The following is a 23,992-nucleotide window of genomic DNA, read 5'->3' as shown; positions in this document are numbered from 1 at the left end:
GGTCAGCCAGTCTGGCTGAGAAGAGCCTCCTCTCCAGGGGAGAGGTGAAGGCCATCTCTTCCCAGCAGCTTGCTGCCTCTCTCGCCAAAGAGCAGGCTGTGGTCATGGAAGCCAAAGCTTTCCCGATGACACCAGCGTCACAGTCTTTGGTTGACTACATGGATCCTCCTCTCCCTCCTCAGCCCATAGCCTGAGACTGGTAGGATCGACGAGAACACCACCTTTGCCCCCAGACCCTTTAGCCCCACTCCCAAATCTCTATAGTGCCTCATGACCCAGCTGGGAGCGCTCTGAGCCATGTCATTGGAGCCCACATGACTAAGGAGCATAGGATAGTGGTCTGTGGGCTGGAAGAGCTTTGGGATCTTCTCCGCAATGTCGCGGATGCAGGCCCCCAGAAAGCAGCAGACTTCCTGGACTAAGGGGCTCACTGATTCTGTCTTGTATTTATTAAGTGATTGGGTTGCCTGGTCATCCTGCTGCAATGGCTGAATTCATGCAGCCCCAGCTGAGAGAAGCCTAGTCAGCTACTACATGTAGGCCTGTTCAGTCATGCAGTGAAAACTGGGAACAGATGAAAATGTGTCTGGTGCAGAAGAACCAGTAGGAGAGCAGAAAGATTGGGCTTGAAGAGATTGCACTGGTGCAGGGGAAAGTAAGTGGTTTTATATTTCATCCTCTCACATAGCCACAGATAAATAGGACTGAATATTTATGCGTTTCATCAGTGGTCTCCATCAGTGCCTGCAAAGCAGGTCATTACAAACTGGAGTATGTGCTTAGACTGTAGTATTATCTCTTAGTGACTGTAGTATTATCTCATGCTCATACATCAATAACTAAAGCATAGTGCCCCCCTTTATTGGGGTGGGTGGAAGGAAGAAAATTGTGTAATAACTCCTCAGTGAAGGTTTAACTTGGAAAGAAATGCAGATCTCCTGCAAGGCACTCTAGCACATCTATTTCAGATTTTGCTGCATATTCCATTTTCTGTCTATAAAATATATACACTGCCTAGCAAATTCCCTGGGAGACCTGACATGCCAAGAATAACAAACATGTTTTGACTTAATGTGTTTCTGCTTTCTTAATTCCCTAGAGTGCAGGAAGTAACAAACAATTTTTCCCCACCCCCTTATTTAAAAAACAAACAAACCAAAACTCCAGAAATGCAGCTTTCCCTTTGCTTGCAATAATCATATTTTGCCTAATTTCTCTATTTCCCTTTTTCAGCATTACTCTCTCAGGTATCAGCACATATATGGATTTAATTCGCTGTCATGTTTTCCTCTAAGCACAGGGTCCTAGGAACCCTCTTCTTTACAATGAATAAGAAATTTAATTTTAGGGCAGTGATACTCATCCCTTCTAGATTCAAGGCACCCAGGACAGACTCACAGCAACCCCCAACAGCCCTGAGGCGGAAAAGGCCGGCTCTCCGTTTTCACTCCACTGTGGAGTGCAGGAAGGGAACAGAGCCATCCCTCTGGTTTCAAGTGGTCAGAAAGGCCACCACCTGTCAGAGTGTTTCTGACTGCCCTGGGGGACCGCAGCACCTGGGTCAATTTCTATTTCAAACCTCTGGGTTGATCTTGGGAACTCAGGTCTGCACCCCTAACGGTGCGAACACTGTGCGGTGCCCCGGGGCTCCTTTCAGTGGATCACAAGGCACCCTGGGGACTGTGACACCTGGGTGGGACTCTCTGCCCATGGGTACAGCCCCCCTCAGTGCGCACCCTGGGGGCATGTCACTCTCAGCAGCACTGATGGCTGCAGCGCTCTGGCCCCTGCCGGGCCCCTCCAGGCACTTCTACCCTGCACCATCGCTGCTCTCGGACCCGGCTGGTGCGTGCGGCCCTTTGTGCGGGGGGACCCCGTAGCGGCGCCGTGTTCCCGGGGGGAAGGTTTAATTGCTGACACGCACAGGCACATACGCTCCTCCTCTCCCCCCGCCCAGACACTGCAGGTTCTAGCCCGGCCCGGCCATGGTGGGGAAAGTGAGACGGCCGCGGCTGCACCAGGCAGCCCCGAGGGGCCCGGAGCCCCTGGGCCAAGACGCAGTGAACGGGGCCGGCGGCTGGAGTGCGCCGCCCGGAAAGGTAAGCGAGGAGCACGGGCCGGGCGGTACCATTCCGCAGGGAGGGTGGGCAGGCAGGGCCTGGTGGGAGGTACCATCGTGCATCGAGGGGCGTGTGTAGCCCGGCGGTCTGTGCCACGCCGGATGTCTGGGGGGAAGGCAAAATGGGCTGCACCATGTCACCCGATGGGGAGGGCAGTGCGCAGGGCTGTGGCCCTGGAAAGTCATATCACGGCTGCCCTGCTATGGGTGTTGTGGGGGGGTTGAACTCAGGAGTCCGGGGAGCTGAGAGCTGGACAAGCGTTGTCGAGGGTGACTGGGGTAGAGCCTGGGAAACGGCTGGACTGGAAGGGACCCCCAGAGCTCATCCAGGTCAACCCCCTGTGTGCGGCAGGAGCTTTCCTATTCACCCACGCCCACCCTCTAGGGTTGTTCTGGAGGCACCAGGAATTGGATATAAATCTCCAGGAGACCGCTGAAAGTTACCCAGGAGATAAATGATCAGGCATTCGTTAAGATAAATATTAAATGTTGAATCCGACTTATACGGTAGTCCCATGGATTTTTTAAATGTAATAGTAATGTGCATTTGCCTTCCTGACATAAAGTCTTTTACTGTTTCTGACAACTGCTAAAGGCCTGCCATTAGCAACCCTGACCAGGAGGGAAGCTACTCAGATTCAGGGCTGCTACTATATTGTCAGTGCCAGAGTAATAAACACATCTTGTTGAGTACAAGTGCCCTCCTCTTTGCCATGGTACCAGCATCCCTGAAACTGGTTAGCTCCTCTTATTTCCAAGGCTTCCAGTAGTCAGTTTTGAAACAGATTATTCCAAACTTTTGGAGCTGGGCTGTTTTCAGGGCAAGATAGTGCTAGAGTGCTGATGGTTCTTGCATTTAGTAAGCATTGTTTGCATCTTTATGGGGCAAGCCCATGGCATTTTTTTCAGTCCCAGTGCTAGGCTTTTAAACAGAGTATATTATATATCACAAATAGCTGTTGCAGTCACCTTCTTGGATTGTAAGCCCATCACTCAAGAGTTTTACACTTCTGAGAAAAGCACTGAGAAACAATCTTGGGGGCCAGAACCACTAGTGGTGCAATAATCACTGAAAAATATTTGACATCAATCATCTCTCCAAAACTTCCCCCCCCCCCCCCCCCCCCCCCCCCCCCAGGAAATGTAGAAAATGTTCCCTTTTCAGCTTTGTCAAACTCTGCATATAAGCAAAGTATAATGAATGTGGGCTCTGTAAATAAGTATTCACTCTTTCCAACAATAGTCAGTAAGTCTACACTCTCTGTTGTTCTTCTGTTCTCTGTGATTCCTTTACCAGTGGACCTGTCCTGTTCCCGTTCCTCTTTAGCCTCCAACTTTGTTTTAAGGTGTTTTTCTAACTTTCCTAGTAATATGCATCATGGCTTAATTAACCTTTTTTTGGCTGTATTCTGTGCTCTACTGAAAGCATCCCTGCCCCTGGAAGACTTTCTTAAACACCTTTCTCAGTAGTTTGGGTCCCCAGTCCTCCAGGAAGCACATCCAATTGATGAGGTCAAGGGCTTGACATGTTTTTAGCCTAACACTAGCTTCAACTTTTTTTTTCTTTTGGTACTGTTACAAATTGCTTTTTTCCAGTTAATTTAGCCAGATGTTTATTACGTTTGTTCCTTTAATGGAAATAATGTCGCTGGTGAAGCCTGGAGTTTATCCATTAACTTTTAACTGCCTGCGGCTTTTCTTTTTGTGCTAATATCACTGTTTCTGGTTCCACAATGAGTTCTGCACCTGCATCCAGCTTAAAGTAAATGGGATGTCTATTAGCTTTCAGGCTGGCAGTCCTTTCTTCTGCTACAGTGTTGCCCATTGCCCCATCAATAATACCTTTGAGCTAATAGTGTTTTTTGTCATCCTTTTGGTTTTTTATGGGGATGGACAAACATACCTTTTAACAACTTTAAAGGGAATGGAGAGCTGTTGGCTGGGCGCGTAGGCTGCTATTTGCATAATCCTGTGGTAATACAAAATAGCTAAATCATACTAACTTTGTCCCTGAATGTATGTTGCAATAGCTTTGCTACTCTTGTATCACATGTCTATTAGTGTCCTTTTTTACTGATACAATTATACCTCTGTCTATCCCTGGGTGGGCAAAATACAGCCCCCGGGCCTGATCCACCCACAGAGGGACTTGGTCTGGCCTGCGGCAGGCTCCCTTGATCCTACCTGGCCCAGGTACTGTCCAGCCTGTGGCACATCCTGCCGCCCCCCTGGGCATGAAGCAAGGCTGGCGCAGCTCCATAGCTGGACTGCCTTTCTAGGCAGCCCAGGTGGCAGTGGCTCCTTCCGGCTGCTGCTGCCTTTGGCCCTAGCCCCATGGTACTGTCGGGGACCCACATACACAGCCCCGTACCCCCTCCAGACTTGGCCCAGCAGAGCGGACCAGTCTGGACCAGATGGAACCCATGTGTACAGCTCTGACCTTGGCCTGCCCAGTTCCTGCTTTGGACTTGCCCACCCACACTGAGTAGCAGTGGCAGCTGAACAGAAGCTGATGTTTGGCGCAAGGCAAAAGCAGCCCCTCCTCTTCACTGCTGCCAGACCCTTCTTGCTACAGCCCCTTGGAGCCCATGCCTGGGCTGCCCTGTGGCTCCCCTGCACTGCCACTGCTGTCCTCCTGGGTGGCCTGCAGGTGGCAGTAATGGCAGTGGAGAGTTGCTGCAGGCTCCAGGCCATGGGCTCTAGGCAGCTGCAGGGAGAAGGGCACAGCAGCAGTGAGGGAGAGGGGCCACTTTTTCCCCTGCGCAGAGCACCAGCTTCTGCCTGGCCACCAGTGCTGCTCAGCATGGGTGTGTGGTCTGAAGCAGGTGTAGGGCAGGTTGGGGCTGGGGCTGGGGCTGGGGCCAGGGCTGTGCACTGTTGGCAGTGATGGGAGGAGCCGCAGGATGCATGGGTTCTGGGCTGTTGTGGGTTGATGGGGGTGCTGACCGGCCTGCAGCAGCTCCCCAGAATTGCTTATGTGGTCTGTGGGCCCAAATAATTGCCCATCCCTTGTCTGTCCTCTGTACTCTACTTGACCACTCTCATAATCAGAAGGTTCTTCTTAATCTTCTACCTAAATTTTCTCTGCTGCAGCATGAGGCCATTGTGGCTGTAGGGGACAGGACTAGGAGCAGAGAAAAAGTTCTCTTCATCCTCTGGGTAATCAACTTTTCAGGTATTTAAAGACTTATACACCCCACCCCCAGCCACCCCTGCATCTTCTCTTCTCCAGGCTAAATAATCCTATAGGTTATACTGGAATTGCCCAGAGCCAGGTAGTCAGAATCAGAAAGGTCTGCTTTTTTCAAAGTCTGACTTATAAATGAGCACCACTGTGTACTGTGAACCTCTGCATACCATAAACAGTTACTGGTGGCTCATGCTAGAGCTGCATAAAGGTATAGTTCATTATACAGGTGGAAGAATTCTGAACCAGTTGCAGGAAATCAATGTGAGGCACACTAGAAATTTACCTCAATAAATAAAGTTAAAATAAAAAAAGAGCAGATAAGTCTGGACACATTCTTCAGACACTCAGGTTAAATGATTTCTGAGTAGCAGAAACATCTGTGCAAGCAGGTCTGTTTGTTGTAAATATTATATTATGTGTGTAAAATATATGCATTGCACAATCGGCAAGAAGGAAAGAGATATAGATATACAATTTCCTTCCTGCTGATTGTGCCTGAAAGTGATCAGAATCTGTAGGCTTGAGGTTTGGAAGAGACTTTCTAGCTGAAATGGTATGTAAACCTTAGCAGGTGAAGATGTAGAAGCAGCCATGCCAGCATCTGAAAAATATTGCAGGTGTAATCTGGGCCTTGGTAGATTGCAGAGAGGAGGCTGCAGGTATCCTGCACCACCAAAGGTGTTGTGAATCACTTTCTGCTCATTAGCATTCTTCAGCGCACTCCTGTAAGAGACATTGGAGCCCAGCCAAAGAGACTTGTCTTCCCAGCATGTGTGTGCACATGAATAATAGGCAAAATCCAATGCCCTTGACTTTGTCCTCCTAGTAGAGGTAATCACAGCTGGTATTCTTGCTAAGGCAGAATGTATGATTGTTTGAGGAAAAGAGTTTTAGGGGTATTGGTTTAGGGCAAGGGTGCTCAATGCCTGGCCTGTGGGCCAGCTGTGGCCCATGGAACCATGGCGCTGGCCCACAGGACTCCCCACAGGTTGGGAATTATTTTGTGGTGAGGGAGCAGTGGCAATTAACACCACTACCTCTTCCCCACTACCAAATTTCCCAAGCCCTATGCAGCCAGATCAGGGCTGGACTATGCCTCTCCCCCCATGCAGCTGGACTAGGGTCATGCCCGCCCTCCAGTTTGTATTGCTGGATCTGGCCCTACAGCACCTGACTTGCACCCAGGATTGGGCTACTGGCCAGATCCAGTCTGCAGATGGACAACCTGTGGTCTGAGGCCTGGATGCAACTCATGGCAGGGGGAGAAGCAGCAATTTGTAGCAGCAGGGGTGCCTTCCTCGCCCTGCTCTGAGCATTCTTCTGCCACTGATTCCCTCTGCAGCATCCAGCCAGTGGCTATGCTTGTGTGCTCTGGGCTGAGGGCTGCTCTGTTGCTCCACTACTGCAGCTTCTTGTTACCCCATTGGTGGTAAGGGTTAGCGGAAGCTGCAGTGGGGTGGGGCATGTGCAAGAGTGAGAGTGCAGCCCTTGGCACAGAGCTGAGGCACTGTAGAGAGGATCAGCAGCCCATGGTCACAGCTGGCTCACAAGCAGCAGTACCTGTTGTACTTAAATGGTGCTGACCCCCTGCTTTCTAGTCTAGTCCAAGTGATGGCAGTGTTCTAGTTTTCATTCAGTATGTGGAAGTTGTGATACAGTTCCCAAAGCAGCAGCATACTTGGGGAGTTTTCTTGTTTATTGATAGACATGTTATTGTGGCCTCTAAAATGCAAGGATTGACTGTTGAACACTCCTTCCTTCCTGGTCATCAATGTGTATAATGCTGTGCACTTGCAGTGATGTGCTCTCCTCTTACTGTATTAGCTCTCATGTTTTTATGATTTTATCGTGGCATCACTGAGTAGTACAGGCTCAATAAAAATCCAGTTTCTGCATTAACCAACCACTTCCATGTGATCTAGACCGTGTGAGTTTAACATGTATGTTGGGAGGAAGGGAGAAGTGTCCTGCTGTTATCTTTCAACCTCCAGTCATCTCTTTCCCACACTTTCATCCCTGAATGAGTCAGGACTGTTGTTTTTTTTTTTTTTCATTTAACAAAAGTAATTTTATTGTGTAATGCATAATTAATGCCATGGACCCCTCCAGGACACATCTGGTAATCTTCTTACTGTCTCCCTTTATACCCCAGACTTTAAATATTTGCCATATGGAGACTTTAAAAAATAGCCAAATGCAGAATTCTAGTGTGTTTGTCCGTGTCCATGTCTATTTGTGTGTCTGTGTGTCCCTTTTAACTGAGGCCCTGAACTGACCTGACCCTGCAGTTAAACTGATTTTTTTTTTGGTATAGGTGAAATCATACAATACAGCTCCCTTTTCTTTCTCCTTGTCTCCACTGTACAGAGTAGGGACTGAACAGTGCTGGAAGAATTGTATAGGAAGAATTAAGACAGTAAAAAAAGAAAAAGGGTGGAGATACAACTGCAATGTTGGCTCTTCCATGTAGTACTATACTTAGTGTAATATAAGATAACCCCCCCAATAATTAGATATATTATGTGGAAAATTCTATAAATCTACTATAACTGTCTAGGTATAGAATCTAAGTATTGGAAGGTTGTCTTGAAATCCCCTGCTCCTCCACTGCTACAGCAGAGTAAGCTGTGGTTGGTGAGGGGGTGGGAATTAGGTGTCCCCATTGCCCTCAGCCCTACCTACTTCTTCCCCCTGCAGCCTTCCTGCCGCCCTTGCTGTCTGATGCTGCTCCAGAGCACAGCACCTGGAAGCTCAGCCCTTGCCTGGCCCTGCAGCACTGTTGCTGCCGCTGCTGGACCCATTAGGTGGAGGGGTTTCTATGTTGGGGAGAGACTCCAGCTGGAGCCCAGCTATGCCTTACACTAAGGGGGTAGGTGGGGGGAGTGGGCAGAACCTGGGAGGATGTGGGTGCTGTGGGTCTGACTCTGGCCCCATCCTGGGCTCCAGGTCATGGGCAGAGTCAGAGCCTCAGCAGCTGCCAGCCCCCCTCTCTATTTCATATGTCAATACCAGATGAGCCCTCCCACCCAAGCTGACTGGGGGGAGGAAAACAAACCTCATATTATATTTGAGTAAATACAGTAGCTCAAAATCCTCTATGAGATTGAAGAAAACATGTTTGTTTTAAAAAAAAATGTTATTTTATGTTCTTTTTATTTGCTGCCTGTTTTTTTAACCTTTTGGGTTCATGTTTTTGAAACTCCCTCTTCCCTCCTCCCCCTCACAATCCTGTGAGTTAGGAAATGTATATACATATATCATTTTTAATGAAAACATGTGGTTCTTGCAGTTATTACTCCCTGCTGTTTCACACACCTGTCACATTACTGATTGATTATTCAGCAGTCATGCCACATGCTTCATTGTTGTCCCATTGCATGTAGGCTTGTGTAAGGCTTACACAAGGTCACAAGCCTACAAGTCTTTCACAAGTGTCCCTTAGCTTGAGAGTAGGAGTGTGTGTATCCCTGACTGTTGATGAGCTGCTGCAATGTTTTGTAGACTCTTCCTCTCTAGCTGTTCAGAATGGTGAGCAAGTCTGCCAGCTCCTCTTCCCATCTGCCTGTCAGGCACCCTCCCTTACTCTCAAGGTACTCAGTTTCTCCATTTGTATTTGTTCAGTCTGCAGAGAGCATGCTCTAGCATCATTCTGCAGCTGCTCAGGGTATCATCAAACAGTCCCTTCTGTCATCAGTGTTTGGTACACCAGGAAAGCAGAGGGTAGGTGAGCTGAGTGTCCCAGAATAACTGGAGAAGTCACAGTGATGGCAGGATCTGTGGGAATCATGGGAGCAAATGTTTTATGAACCAGGCTGATTCCAATATGGAAAAATGGATCTTTCCAGACTCTTCCATATGAATATTGGAGGTTCTCCAGTGGTGACTGAGTAAGCCTTGCAGTACCAGGGAGAAATGCCCATTTCTGTTTAGCTGTAAATTTACAAAACACCTTTCACAGACGAGCCTATGAACTTCATTCCATCAACCTACTGGATACAAAAACTCATGGACTAAAATATATACACTGGAAGTATGACACACAACTTCCCTAACATCTGACTTCCTGGATACCTTTCTACTATCTACCAGTTACTTTCATTCCCCTTACCACCTCCCACCACCCCCAGCCTCTCTCTCACCTACTGACTTCTCAGTCTACATCTTCACTGACTGCCTGTCTTGCATGCATACCAGCCCAGCCTCTGGCTTCTTTACAATTCATTCCATCCAGGAAGAGCCTGGAAAGAAAAAATTCCCTGGAACAAAACCTGATGGATAGCGACTTGGACATGAGAGATCCTGGGAACTGCTCAGTTTAGCCTTAAGTTCCAGAATTCCCATCTAGGAGTAGGAAACACGACATGCAGCTTGGAAAAATCCCCAAATGCTAAAGGGGGAGCAGGGCACTATGCAACATTTGCCCAGAATGAAGAGTGGTTAATTCAGAGCTTTTCTGTGCTGTGTGTCTGAGGCAAAAATACCTTGAGCACAGAATAACAATGTAGCATCTCTGCAGATGTTGCCATCTACCACAGTTTTTGTATGAAGCTTCAGCTATAGATATGCTTATAGTAGGGACCTACTGCAATTGTGGTGGAAGTGCACTGTGCAGCAGTTCCTTTTCAGCCTTGCTCTTTTTGCTGTATGCTGCCCACTGTTGATTGGCTGAGTGGCCTTGGCAGCCTCGACACTTGTTGCTGATTGGCCAGGAGGTTTTAATACTGATTGCAGTTTTAAATGTGAGCAGGTCAAATTGCAAAACTATATTTGTGCTTCCTTTGCTTGCTAAGTGATGGCCTACTGTGTGGACTGTCACTTGTTAATGCTGGATGAATACAGTGTTTTCTTCTTGGATCACTAGATTATATAGTAGCTGAGATTTGTTCGGAAAGTATTGGATATCCTTTTTGAGGGGGGCGGGCAGTACTGCACACAGCTGTCCACATGAGGGCAAACCATTCCTTTTTATATTTTAGAGAAATCTAGGCCTTGTCTAAACATATGAATTGGATTGCTTGATCTATATGGGTGCAGTGGAAGCTGGACCACTTCCCTGTCTTTTCTATGGATACAGACCTCTTGGTATAAAGGTGTCTATATGGGCATAGCTGTTCTCAAGAGAAGGGCAATAAGGTATCTCAGTATAAAGACATATTTATACCAATATAACTGTAAACTTTCTGGGTGCTGTACCTGTAATGATTTATAAATAGTCCTCCTAACGGCTCTAAGTATGCTAGCATAAAACTGTGTAGTCCAGGGATTGGTTTTACAAAACTACATAGGTGCCAAAGTTCCAGATAGATACTTAATCTGCTTATTTGTTGTTTTAAATGCTATTCAACTCTTAACTCCCTACAGCAATGAGAACTTGATAACTGACTTGCTTAACTAAGAGTGACTTGGATGTCTGATCCACTCGTTAATGTGTGTAGGTCCCCCTAAGTGTCTGAATACCTCTTGTAAATCTGGGCTAAGCTAATGGGGCTTGGATACCCAGGCCAGCTCATGGTGCTGGTGGCAATCAGTATCTATACTTAGTCCCATGCATGCTTAGTAATTGTTTAATGATAAGCTGAAGACTAGTTGCTTGGCCTTGTCCTCATACATGCTATGGGTCACATGCCAGACCTGGATAAAGAATTACTGGGAAGTGACTGTAGAGAATAGGGCTCTGCCTGCCAGTTTACTTTATTAATGGTATCAGTACTAACATGTCTGGTCTTCTTTCTTTCTTTCTTTTTTTTAATTCTGCTTGTTTGGCTAAGGACTGGGCTTTCCTGACCTCTGACATCTTTACTGGGATGAAGATTGATCCAAATACTCTGGTCAAGAAACTGGATTTGGATTCAAGGAGTGTGGTCTCCACCAAGACTGGTAAGTAGTGTGGGGTGATGTCATTTGGGGGCTTACAGTGGTAAACTGGTGCTCAGCCCTCCTGCAGGGGAGGGCAGTACTTATGTCTGCTCTGGAGTCTGACTATGGCTGCCATCTCATTGGGATTTGAAGGCTGAGATTCTGTAGACTGTTGGGACCCCTTTTTGTATCCAAGGTTAATCCTGTAGCACTAGAATGAACCTCAGCTTGTACACATTTATTCAAGTGACTACCAGAAAGTACAGCTAGGCAATCAATTCTGTGTCGTATCTCTACACTTTCAAATGGCCAGTTTACATCTGATGGGTGTCAGGAGGAAGAGTGTGTGTAGTTAATGGAACATAAATACGTGCCTTGAGCTGAGCAGGGGTTACTGTCCAAGCCCTCACTACAGTGAGTTGTAGGCCAGTACTCCTGCAAGTAACCTGAATTGTGTTTTGGATACTGCCTTCAGCATCTGGCTTTGCACTGGTGGTATAAACGTAGGCTGGTACTTGGACTGCTTTGGGTCCTGAACAGCAAGTATTAAAATGGGTTCCAAATGGGAGCAGGAGGAAGTGTAATTCAAAGAGCAGGGGACAGGTTCTGTATTGCATTTTAGCCTTACCTGTGCCTCTTGGAGTCTGTCAGAAAGCGTCTTCAGAGCAAAGTGTGTGTGTGTTAAGGGGATGGGGGAGACTGGGAAGAAGCAGTATGGGTCCCTATCTCCATATCAACAGTTAATGAAGACTAAATTGTGAAGCTATGAACAGCAAGCCAAGCTTTTTGTGTCGAACTGATTCCCTACTCTATGTGGAAGAGTGCAGTTGTAACTTTTTATTTATTTATTCAGTTTTTCCTGGTGTTGGAGACTATTTCAGAATGTCTGTTGTGATTCCCATAAGTATTTTCTTCTCTTAATTTGCACGATGAAGATAAACTATTACTGATACAAAGGCTCTGCCTTCCTTTATCATAAGAGCCTGTCCTACCCTCTCACATCGACTGGGCTGCAAGTGAAACCAGCAAATATCCTAGGGCTGTGTTTGGCGAGTTGTAACAGCCATAGCCCATCGATTGCATCTGTACTTCAGCCAGCAGAAAGTTTGTATGAGGACATAATTGCTTAGGAAGCCAGTCTTTTGTGTGGAAATCGCAGTGAAATTCTGTTTTCAGAGCATTTGGGTCCATGGTTCTGTGACTAGCTGGGCAGAGGGATGAGTGTGCATGTTCTTGCTCATCTTTTTTTTAATTGGACCAGACAGTGTATGGTGGAAAGCTGACAGCCTGCAATCCTAGTCTCTCGCTGCAAACTACAGCTGCCCGTTCAATGCCATGTCTGGTTTATAAATAGACCTGAGCTGCTGGTCTCTGTGCAGTGCTGATGATGCAGATGTGCAGTGCCTGGCAGCATTTCAACTCTCTTTACGCTCTTCTTCCATCCCCTCCCCTCCCCAACTACAACATCCTGATCCCGCTGCAGTCTGCCTCTTCAAGTGCTTTCTCACTGATGCCTCTTGGGGGCGGGGGGAAGGTTGAGCCCTGAAATTAAGTGGGGCGGAAAGAAATTTCTTTCCCTTTCTTTAGCTGTTGTGCTTTGTTTGGAAAGCCTGTAGGTTTCCTTATTGCAGAAATCAGTGCATGTGCTTTTGTGTCAGTTCAGCGATTTCAGGTTGGGCCTTGCATACCACAACTGATGACCCAGGGACAGAAAAGAAACTGACCAATTGTAGAGAAATGTGCATTGCCTTCAGGCATCTCTGTGCCTGGGTGGACAGCATCCTCAGCAGGGAATTACTGGCTCAGAGCGTAGGGAGGGAGGGCAGGCTGAGTAGGAATTCTCCTACACACTTGGTTATTTTAAGCCCTAATAGAAAAGCACAGATGTTTCTCTCCCACCTACTGTTGCAGCCCTGAGAAGGCCAAGTTCAGATTCTGCCATTACCCCTCCTGCAGGCCCTTGGAGAGCATAGGCAATGCAGGGTCTTGCTCCCTTTGTAAGACATTGTCTCATTTAAGAAGACTTTGCTATCGGATGCTGTTGCCATGTTGAACATGATGTGCTCTGTCTGAAACCTAGGGTGGCTGATAATGCCCTGCACTGTGTTTTTAAAAGCAACACCCTGCCAGCAGAGTGACCTAAAGGGATTTTACTGGTCCCAGCGATATGCCAGCCTTTGCTGAAAGGGGACAGTTGGAGGACAATGGATTCCCGTAAGCCCCAGTCCTTGCCTCTTGGGAACGGAGTCTGATTCCCTGCCATCATAGGCACCATGGCATAATGTCCTTTCTGGGTCACTGGGTTGTTTTTTGTTAAGCTTTCAAAGCATTTGTGAGCACCAGCTATAGCTTGGGGTTCCCTTGAGGATATGAACAGCAGGGAGTGGAGGTGTTTTGGGGCTCCAGACACTGGCTCTAGTGCTCTGTAGCCAGTAAAGGACAGGCTAAAGTCCCTGGCAATATCTGCCAGCAGCCAGGATGATTAGCTACACTGCTGAGCTACACTGCATGTGCACCCCCTGAGCGTGGCAGTGCACCCCCTACAAAAAGGTGCTGCTCGCCACTGTCGGTGTCTGTGGGTGGTCCACAATCCCTGCTGGGGGCAGGGGGCATGAATCGTTCATGGGTGTCAATACTCTTGCTGGGATCAAACGTGGCAGTTCCTTGCTAGAGCAAGGGACCTTGATCGGAGTCAGACCAATTACCATATTTTAGATCAGGAAGAAATGTTACCCCCTGGTCAGATTGGTATAGACTGTTTGGAGCTGGGGGTGGGGGTGGTTTGGATAGGGATGATCCTGCCTTAGGCAGGGAGTTGGCCTAGATAACCTCTGGAGATCCCTTCCAGGCCTGCTTCTGTATGATTCTATGAAACTGCACAGCCTGCCAAATTCTCCGAGCCCTGGAGGGAGTGACGCTGTTGTGGGGGGGAGAGAATGGTCCAGGAAATGTGCAGTACTTGGGGGAGATCTTGGCCATCCTTTCTAAGGGCCTGGCACCAGGAGTCTGTAGTGTATGGGGGACAAATCTCTCTTCTTTCCCAGCACACCAGGGTGAGTGCAGGGGAAGTGATTCCAGTCTTCCGCCTCTACCCTCATCACAGGGGCCAGCAGAGGAAGCACTGCTACCTTCATCCAGCCCCAGGAGAAAAAGGCAAAGCTATGGAGAGAGTAGCTGGGATAAAGTGGCTTAAGACTGAATCAGCATGGGCTGTACAAGGTGGGCAGCTGAACTTGTGTGCCACAGTTCAGAGAGGTGTCTCCTCAATCACAGCCTCAGCATAGAGGGCTGTGAGACTGCAGCTTAGGGATGAATGATCACCCAGGCCCCAGGAGGAGGGCTGTGGAATTCCCCCCAAAAGGAGTGTATTTGGATCTGAGGTTGAGCTGGAAAAAATCTAAGTCTTGGGAGAGAAATGAACAAGGCCTCACAAAGGTTGGTGTGGGGTAGCTTCCTCTTACGCTGAGAGCAGGGCACTTGCATCGTTGCACAGATGGAAGGAGGAATTGAGGGCAGGGTGCTTGCAGGGCTGTCCCAGGCCACTAAGGGGCACTCTGAGATTAACACCCTTCCACCTAATGCCAGGCCACAGAAAAGTTTTGCTTCCTTCCCCCTTCCCATGGCCATTCACAAACACTTCCCTATCCCCAGGGAATAGCGGGCTCCCTGCAACAGCCCGGAGCCCTGCTGAGAGTGCATGAGTGTCAGGGATGAGGTTATCCTGGAGAAGAAACAAACACTGTAAAGGCACAAGGAAGCAGCAGGCTATAGCCATTGTAGTGCAGAGGCCAGCATGGGCTGAGGACAAATTCTTGCCCAGTTTTGAGAAAAAGTACTGGCTTTTGGTTAATACACGTGCTTGAGTTTGGGTTTGTTGTTTTTTCCTCCACTTTGTATTTAGTTTTATTTTTATTAAATTTTTTTATGATTTTATCCTGCCTGGAATCTCACTCAGCCATCTGAAAGCACCTCTTTTCAAGCAAACTATGTATATAAAGGGCTTGGTTTGTCTGCCTGTGTATCTGTCTGTCCATAGTGCTCTTTAAATGTGAATAGCTTGAAAACTGTAAGAGAGAGAACATTTATATCTTCAGAGAAATGTTTTTGCTATAACTTAGCAAATAATTTGTTTAGTGACCATGTCAGGATGATCCCGACTTCCAGAATTGGGGAAAAAAGTCAGGGGCCGGGGTTGTTTCTACTGAGCTCCTTCCAGGAGGGAGCCAGGAGCCTGGCACAGCGGGGAGGGCAAAGGAAGGGGGCAGCTGAGGAAAAGCAGGAGCTGGGCAGAGGCATGAGGCAGTGGAGGTGCGGTGGTGGCCCCGTCCCAACCCCCAAGCAGGGAAGGAGGCACCCGGGGGCAGTGCAAAGGAAGCCCCGGGATGTGGGTGGCTGTTATGAGGCACAGAGCTCACCTGCCTTTGCCCTTGCCCTTGCCCAGAAAAGAGGCGTGCAGGCAGTGACTGGGTGGCAGCATGCATGGACAAGTGCACCTTCAGCCTGCTGAAGAAGAGCGAGTGCAGGAATGTTCGAATGTTCAGCCTATTTTATTTAAGTTTTATAAATATTTAATTTATTTCGTAAAATATAAAAAGTAAAACCTATCTATTTTGTTTTTCCTACTTGAAATTCATCCATCGTTCTTGATGGGCAGTTCACTAGTAAGAAAATAAAGGCCGTAGGCAAGGAAGAAGTTGAAAAACTAATTAAAACTTTGACTAGCCATGGCTGTCCCTCAGCTGATTGTTGTTCTAGCAGCCAAACAATGGGGAGGAGTGGGGTAACAAGCTATCTCATTTCTACGACCCATTCCATGGGAAGCCTGGAGAGGGTAGTGTGGGATATGTCATACCTAGTTGCGGAGACCTTGGTATTTTTAGGTCTCCTGGCAAACAAAGACCCACTGTGGGCTGAATGGTGACTCAGCCACGAATTCACTCCCACTGAGGGACAGTACTGACTTATATTACTTAGGTTCATAGATGTAGGATTGGAAGGGACCTGAGCAGATCAAAGGTGTAATCTGACCCCCTGCCCTGGGCAGGAAAGAATACTGGGCTCATATGGCCCCTGGTAAATTTTAAGTTCATATGACTCCAGTGAGGTAATTATCAAGCCTCCCTTTTAAAGACCCCTAAGGTCAGCATCACTTCCCTTGGAAGCTGGTTCCAGATCCTGGCTGCCCTGACTGTGAAGTAGTGCCTTCTGATGTCTAGCCTGACCCTACTCTCAATCAACTTGTGGATGTTATTCCTTGTTACTCTGGGAGGTGCTCAGGAGAACAGGGCCTCTCCCATTCCCCACTGGTCCCCCCTGGTAAGTTTATAGATGGCCACCAGATCCCCTCTCAGCCTTCTCTTGGGGAGGCTGAACAGGTTCAGGTCCCGTAGTCTGTCCTCATAGGGCCTGCCCTGCTGCCCCCTGATCATGCAAATGGCCCTGCTCTGGACCCTCTCAACGCTGGCCACATCCTTACTGAAATGCAGAGCCCAGAACTGGACTCAGTACTCCAACTACAGCCCGACTAGTGTTGCATAGAGGGGGAGGATCACCTCCTTGGACCTGCTCGTGATGCATCTGTGGATGCATGACTAGGTGCGGTTGGCCTTCCTGACCATGTCCTCACGTTGGTGGCCCATGTTCATTCTGGAATTGAGAATGACTCCAAGATTTCTTTCTGCCACCGTACTTTCAAGAAGGGAGTTCCCCAGCCTATAGGTACGCTGCTTGTTCTTACTGCCCAAGTTCAGTACCCTGCACTTGTCAGTATTGAATCCCATCCTATTCACGTTTGCCTACCCCTGTAACCTGTCCAGGTCCAGTTGTATCCTGTCCCTTCCTTCTAGCGTGCCCACCTTGCCCCAGCTCTTGGTGTCATCAGTGAATTTGAACAAGCTGCTTTTCACCCCTTAGTCCAAGTCGCTAATAAAGAAATTGAATAGTATGAGCCCGAGGACTTAGCCCTGGGGGACTCTACTGTTCACATCCTTCCAAGTTGAATATGACCATTCACCACCACTCTCTGGGTACAGTCCCCTAGCCAATTTATGACCCGTCTGACTGTGTAAGCATCGATGCCGCTGTCACCTAACATTTTAATGAGAATGGGGTGGGAGACAGTGTCAAAGGCCTTCCTGAAGTCCAGAAAGACAACATCCACTGTGATACCTGCCCTGTCCAATGATTTTGTGACCTGATCATAGAAGGCTATCAGGTTGGTCTGACAGGACCTGCCCTTAATGAACCCATGCTGGTTGCCCTTGATTTCATAGATTTCATAGACATCAGGGCTGGAAGGGACCTCGGGAGATCGAGTCCAGCCCCCTGCCCAAAGGGCAGGAAGTCAGCTGGGGTCATAGGATCCCAGCAAGATAAGCATCCAATTTACTCTTGAAGGTGTTCAATGTAGGTGCTTGAACCACCTCCACTGGGAGACTGTTCCAGACCTTGGGGGCTCGGACAGTAAAGAAATTCTTCCTTATGTCCAGCCTGAAACGGTCTTGCAGGAGTTTGTGACCATTCGACCTAGTCATCCCTTGGGGTGCTCTGGTGAACAAATGCTTCCCCAGATCCTGGCGGTCACCCCTGATAAACTTATAGGTGGCCATCAGATCACCCCTGAGCCTACGCTTTTCCAGGCTAAAGAGTCCCATGGCTCTCAGCCTGTCATCGTAAGATCTGTTTTCCTGACCTCTGATCATGCGCGTGGCTCTCCTTTGGACTCTCTCAAGCTTCTCCACATCCTTTTTGAATTGTGGAGCCCAAAACTGGACGCAGTACTCCAGCTGCGGCCTCACCAAGGCCGAGTACAAGGGGAGAATGACGTCCTGGGATTTGCTCAAGAAGCATCTATGGATGCAAGCCAGTGTTTTGGTCGCTTTATTAGCCGCAGCATCGCATTGCAGGCTCCCTCCTGCTGGTCTCTTACAGATGTGCTCCTGGATAATTTTCTCAAAGAGCTTCCACAGGACCAAAGTAAGACTAATGGGTCTATAATTGCCTGGGTCCTCCCTCTTCCCTTTTTCGAAAATGGGGACCACATTGGCCTTCTTCCAGTCTTCTGGCACCTGGCCAGAACACCACGAGTGCTCGTAAAGCCGTGCCAGGGGCCCCATGATGACCCCTGTCAATTCCCTCAGCATCCTAGGGTGGAGAGCATGTGGATGTGCTGATTTGAACATGTCCAGCCCCTCCAGAAGTTCCCTAACTCGGTCCTCCCTGATCCTAGGCCTGGCGGAGTCTCTTCCAAGTCCATCCTGAATCCTGGTGAGGGAGATATCCTGGACCCTGCTCAGAAAAATGGAGGCAAAGAATTTGTTAAGAAGGTCTGCTTTTTCATCTGGTGCAACCACCAGATTGCCAGGCGTATCTTGCAGGGGCCTCACATTGCCTGGTGCCTTCTTTTTACTCCCTGTATATTTAAAAAAAGGACTTTTTGGTATGTCCTTGATCCTTGTTTGCTAGTCCTAGTTCCATCTCCGCGTTAACCTTCCTAACAGCCTCTCTACAGACTCGAGCGATGGAGGTATAATCCTCTTTGGCGATAGCCCTTCCTTTCCACTGGATGTATGCCTCCTTTTTGGTTTTCAGGCATTCCTGAATGCCTCTGGCGAGCCAAGGGGGCTTTTGAGCACTCTTGCCCCCTTTGACTCGCGTTGGGACTGTCACCCCTTGGGCTCAGAGGATTGTCTCCTTAAGGAACGACCACTAATCTTGGACACCTAGTTCCCCTACTCTCTGGACCCGCAATGCCTCTCCTACCAATCTCCTCAAGTTGTTGAAGTTGCCCTGCAGTCAAGGGCTACTCCCTTGCTGCAGGCCTTTGACACCCTGCGCTGGATGGTGAATTCCAGTAGGCAATGATTGCTATCACCCAGGTGGTCGAGGACCTGGAGTCCTCCCACCAGGTCATTGCGTGTGGCAAGGACCAGGACCAGGTCCAGCAGGGCATTCCCCCTGGTGGGACTGTGCACCTCCTGGGTTAGGTGGAGGTCTTGTATCTCAGCTACGTTAGTGGTCAGACCTGGCTGACTGCTCCTCGCAGCAAATGTCCAGGTAGTTTAAATCACCCATGGCTATCACATCCCTTGACTTAACTGCCTCCGCGAGCTGACCCAAGAATTCCTGGTCCAGCTCTTCCCCCTGGTTGGATGGTCTGTAGTAGACCCCCACTGTTAAGTCCCTTTCTCCACGACCCCCTTGTATTCTGACCCAGAGCGCTTCAGTCTGCCCCTCCTCTGATCACATCCTGTTTGTTGAGGACGTGTACTGCTTTTTGACAGAGCGCCACACCCCTGCCTCTCCTCCCTGTTCTGTCCCACCTGTACAGTCTGTAGCCCCTAATGTTCACGGCCCAAATGTGGGTTGAATCCCACTAGGTTTCAGTGAGCCCCACTATGTCTGGGTTTGCATTAGTTCCTCCCACTTATTCCCCATACTTTGAGCATTAGTGTAAAGGCATTTAAGGCTTCCTATCGGTGCATGCACCCCTTCTCCCCCCTCCCTCTCCCTCCTCCTGATTCCTAGGACTATCCGGACCCTTGTCACTTACCTGGGTACTTCTTGTGCCCATCGCTGGTCTTAGCTGGGAGGTGTCCTCATGTCCTCCTGTGGCTCATTCCCCGGAGAAGCTAGTTTAAAGCATGCCATACGAGATCAGCCAACCTGGAAGAAAAGATGTACTTGCCTTTAGGGGAGAGGTGAAGCCCATCCCACCTGAGCATGCCCCCTGTGCAAAAATGTGGGTTGTTGTCCAGGAACCCGAGGCCTGTCTGGTAGCACCAACTCTAAAGCTGCCTGTTGACCTCACTGATGCAGGCCTCATGTCGCTGTCTGTGTTTACTTACCGGGAGAGTAGAGGAGAATACCACCTGTGCCCCCCGTCTCCTTGAGCTTGGTCCCCAAGGCCTTGTAGTCCTTCGTGATGCAGTCTTGGATGCTCCTGGCCGCGTCATTCATTCCCACGTGGATTAGGACCATGGGGTACTGGCCCGAGGGTCGAATGAAGGCCAGGATTCTCTCTGTGACATCCTGAATCTGAGCCCCAGGCAGGTAGCAGACCTCCTGTGCTGTGGGGTTGTGTTGGCAGATGGGATCCTCCATTCCCCTTGGGATGGACTCTCCGATGACAAGGACTCAGCATGTCTTCCTCCTGGTGCTCTCTCTCTGCGCAGTCTGTCGTGTGTGGAGTGGCCCCCGTCCCCCCCCAGAGACATCCTCTTTGTCCTTCTCCTCCAAGGCTGCCAGGGCTCTTCCTGTTCAGTACTGGCTATATCTTTATGTATATAATAATTCCCCCTTCCCACAGTTCTGATGATTATTACTGCTAGGTGGTCGTAGACAAATTCATGCCCTTTATGTTCCGGAAGGCAAATTCATTAATTTGCCTGCTGTCTTTTGCTAGCATCCTCAGACAGAATATTAATTCAAAGTGCTTTCTTTGTCTGCCTCTGGTTTTGTGCATTGGAGATTTTGGATCAAAATGGTGAACAGTGTCATTTTATGTTGTCTTGGCGCTAATGGTGTTTTTGCAGGGGCAGGCAAGAGAAGCTTGGGAACTTGTCCAGCCCTTGTTAAAATCACTAGGACACTATGAGACAAAGAGAAAATTCCAGTTAAGATAATCCTTGAGGTAGCAAGTCAGTGGTCTAAAACTGAAAGTCTGTTTTCATGTGTGGAGCTCTGTTATGCCCTCACTTGGAAGGCATATTCTCTACCAAATATTTTCACCTTGATGTGCATGTCCTAATGCAGGGGTGGCACGTAAGGGGTGCATGCAGGTGCATGTGCACCCTGAGCGTGGCAGTGCACCCCCTACAAAAAGGCGCTGCTGACACTGTCGGCAGTGCCTGTGGGCAGTCACTGCTTGCCACCCCACCATGGACACTGCCAGCAGTGTCTGCAGGTGGACAGTGATCCCTGCTGGCCACTGCTGACATTGCTGGCGGCGTCTGCGGGTAGTCACCGACCCCTGGTGGGTCTGAATGACGCTTGCTAAGAGCATGCATCGTTCATAGCCAAATGACTTCCCTATTGTGTAGATGGCCACTACGTTGCTGGCCCTTTTAGCAGCTGAGCTAAGATCTTGAGCTAGTCACCCTTTGAGTTATCACTTCCTGTCAGTGTGATTTAGTTTAGACACTGATGTAATGTAAATCAAATGCCTTACTCTAGTATGATCCATGCAAAGTCCTTTTCTAGTAGCGAAGTGAGTAATCCTCAGCTGTCTGGACCTTTGGCGTGGGAACTGAACATTTCCAACTCAGGCTGGGATGATGCAGGGTTTGCAGTGTTTGCTCTGGCATTTTGCTGCTTGAAGTGGAGGTATCTGGTCCAGTCTGGTCTGGATCTGACCGACTGCTTGTCTGGCAACCCTCCTTTTTTTAACACCAGACGATGAGCCAGTAGTGTAATATTGAAAATCTGGGCATCTTATAGTATGAGAAATTTCCCTCCTATATTTCCAGCTGGTGAAGGAAGGGAGTAGCCAAAAGAAGTGTGGAAGAGGAGGACCAGCAGCAACAAGTACAGCTGGCTAGGATGAGAATGGCATGTTGCACATTTGATTCTCAGTTTGGCTTCTGACCGGTGGGAAGAATTGGAATTCCTCTGGGAGTTTTCCTTGTAGTGATAATGGGCAGGCAAATGCTACAGCTAGCCTCTTCCTTTTTTTTCTCAATCCAGTATCTTGTCCTGATTAGTCCTGTTTCCCAAAGGGCTTTTGACCTTCTCAGGTTCATCCCAACTGATCAGAACATCTTTGCTGTAGGCTGCATATGTGCTCTATGGTTTTTGTTCTCTAGCAAAGACTGCATTAAAGAAAGCTTTCCTCTACTCTGCTTAGGTTATTGAGGCCCAGGCTTTTCACCCCGCAGGCTGAGCACTGCTGACTTGGTCTATGGGCCCTGTCTGGCTAGGGCCCAATCCTGCTGTGCAGGGCTTGGAAACTTAGCAGTGGGGGAGCAGTGGCAGTGTTAATTGCCACTCATCTACCACAGCCAAATTTTTCCAAACCCACAGAGAAGCTCATGGGTGAGAAGACATGATCCTGTGGGCTGGATCTGGCCTGTAGGCTCAGGGTTGAGCCCATCTGACTTAGGCTGTAACCCCACCAACTTTCTTTGAAACTGCTCAGACATTTTTCAGTCCTCCCCGCTCCCATCCCCCCAGTGCATACACTTACTGTGTTGCTTATGGGCTACTCCTTTACAGGAGTGTCAGGTTAAATGTTTGTCTTCTTTCAGTAAAAGTAGTTCTCTGGCATATGAGCAGAAGTAGAAAATACCTGTCCACCTGGCACCTGAGCCTCCAGAATAGCCTGTTTCTCAAACTATAAAGTTTATGTGGTCGGATTTTTATTTTCCTTAAGTTGATGGCATGGGTTGCACTTGCAGTTGGCAAACACACAGGTAGCTGTGGCCTCTGCCTTTGATTTCCTACCTCTTCACACCCCTTCTAATGCAAATGATAAAGGCTCAAGTTAGAAAAGGGCTCATATGAGGTGCTGTAGTGGCAACACTGAGCATATGGTCCAAAGCACATGCAAGTGGGTGCCGCCCACTTGAGGAAGGCAGAACAAAACAATAGTAGGGGGAACCTTCTTTTGCAGCTGTGAGCCACGTGCATAGTCAACTGGTACAAGGAACGGGTAGGAAAGGAATGTGTTGGTAACTTGTTGCTTTACAGCTGTGCATGGGGAGGTGCTGAGTGTCTTATTTGTAGCTGATGAACACCCTGCATGGCTAAATTGGTGTTTCCTGAAGGAAAGGAAAGGAAAGTGTTCAGGAGGTTGAAATAATGCTTTCTACCTTTAAAAGGGAAAGCTTGCTTCAAGCCAAGACTGAGCAGGAGGGAGGAAGGGACCTTGGCACAGGAGGAATTTGTCCTTCGTACCTGAGCTAAAATTGTTGGTGCTGCTGTCAGTGAATTCTTTAGAGCTGGTAGAATCCGAGTTGGCCAGAACATTTTTGCCTTTTGAAGTTCCCTTCTGATCCTGAACCCCCAATTCCTGCCTTCATTTCCTCCCACAAGGGTGGATGTATATGTTAGCATCTAACAGGCTTTTCTTCTGTGCCATGCTTGCCCTGCGTATGAGACAAAAGTTGAATACCTCATCCCTGCACATCTTCCTTAGCTTCCGTATCTGCCTCCATGATGGGCTAACAGATCTCTGTGGAAGCTCGAGTTCAGGAGCAGGCAATTAGTTCAGCTGGAGGGCCGCTTAATGAGTTTTGGTGAAGCATGGAGGGTCACAAGGATAGCCCCACCACTTGACAGGTGCCCCGCCCCTAGTTGCCATCCTGCCCCCTAACCCCTGACTGTTGCCACTGCAAGTCTCTACCCTTGTCCAGGAAGCACTTCTTCTAGAGGTGGGGGTTTGCTTTTGTATATTGTGTGTGGAGGGGTCGGAGTGGGGTATGGTTGGGGGTGTGTGTGGGGTGTGGGTATGGTGTAGGGGCAGTGTGTGGGGGTGTAGGAGGGGTGGGTGTGGGGTGTATGGGACTGCTGGGGGTGTGTGTGGGTATGGTGTGTTTGGGGTGTATATGTGAATGTGTGCGGGGTGTGGGACTTGTGGTTGGGGTGCGAGGAAAATGACTGTTTTGGTGTCAATGTGGGAGTGTTGGATGGGTGTGAGGGGGTGTGGGTGCATATGTGCAGAGGTGTAGGTGTGTGTATGGGATGAGGCTATACATGTGTAGGGCAGGGGCAGGCAGTTATTTCAGTCAGAGGGCCGTTTACTGAGTTTTGGCAAGCCATCAAGGGCTGCATGACGGGCAGCCAGGGGCAGATAAATATTAATTTTCTAAATTTTTCAGGGGCCCCATGGG

The 23,992-nt window shown here is 48.7% G+C and overlaps 1 protein-coding gene across 2 annotated transcripts in view; it reads left to right on the top strand.

Moving 5' to 3' along the window:
- The first annotated feature begins 1,934 nt into the window (after window positions 1-1,934).
- The window catches only part of SLX9 (SLX9 ribosome biogenesis factor), a 116,590-nt gene continuing 94,532 nt past the window's right edge, over window positions 1,935-23,992 (top strand). Inside the window, exons 1-2 of one of the 2 annotated variants that reach the window (XM_090045061.1) lie at window positions 1,935-2,099; window positions 11,078-11,186. In XM_090045061.1, coding sequence (XP_089901187.1) covers window positions 1,986-2,099; window positions 11,078-11,186 — 223 coding nt within the window. In that variant the 5' untranslated portion in view covers window positions 1,935-1,985. The remainder of the gene's footprint in view (window positions 2,100-11,077; window positions 11,187-23,992) is intronic. The other variant, XM_090045060.1, reaches the window with a different exon arrangement.

The sequence above is a fragment of the Crocodylus siamensis genome, chromosome 4 (genome assembly GCF_052110815.1).
Source record: "Crocodylus siamensis isolate JL-2025a chromosome 4, ASM5211081v1, whole genome shotgun sequence".
NCBI classification, from domain to species: domain Eukaryota; kingdom Metazoa; phylum Chordata; order Crocodylia; family Crocodylidae; genus Crocodylus; species Crocodylus siamensis.
Note: the sequence above shows the minus strand (reverse complement) of the source record. Positions and strands in the feature narration are given on the sequence as shown.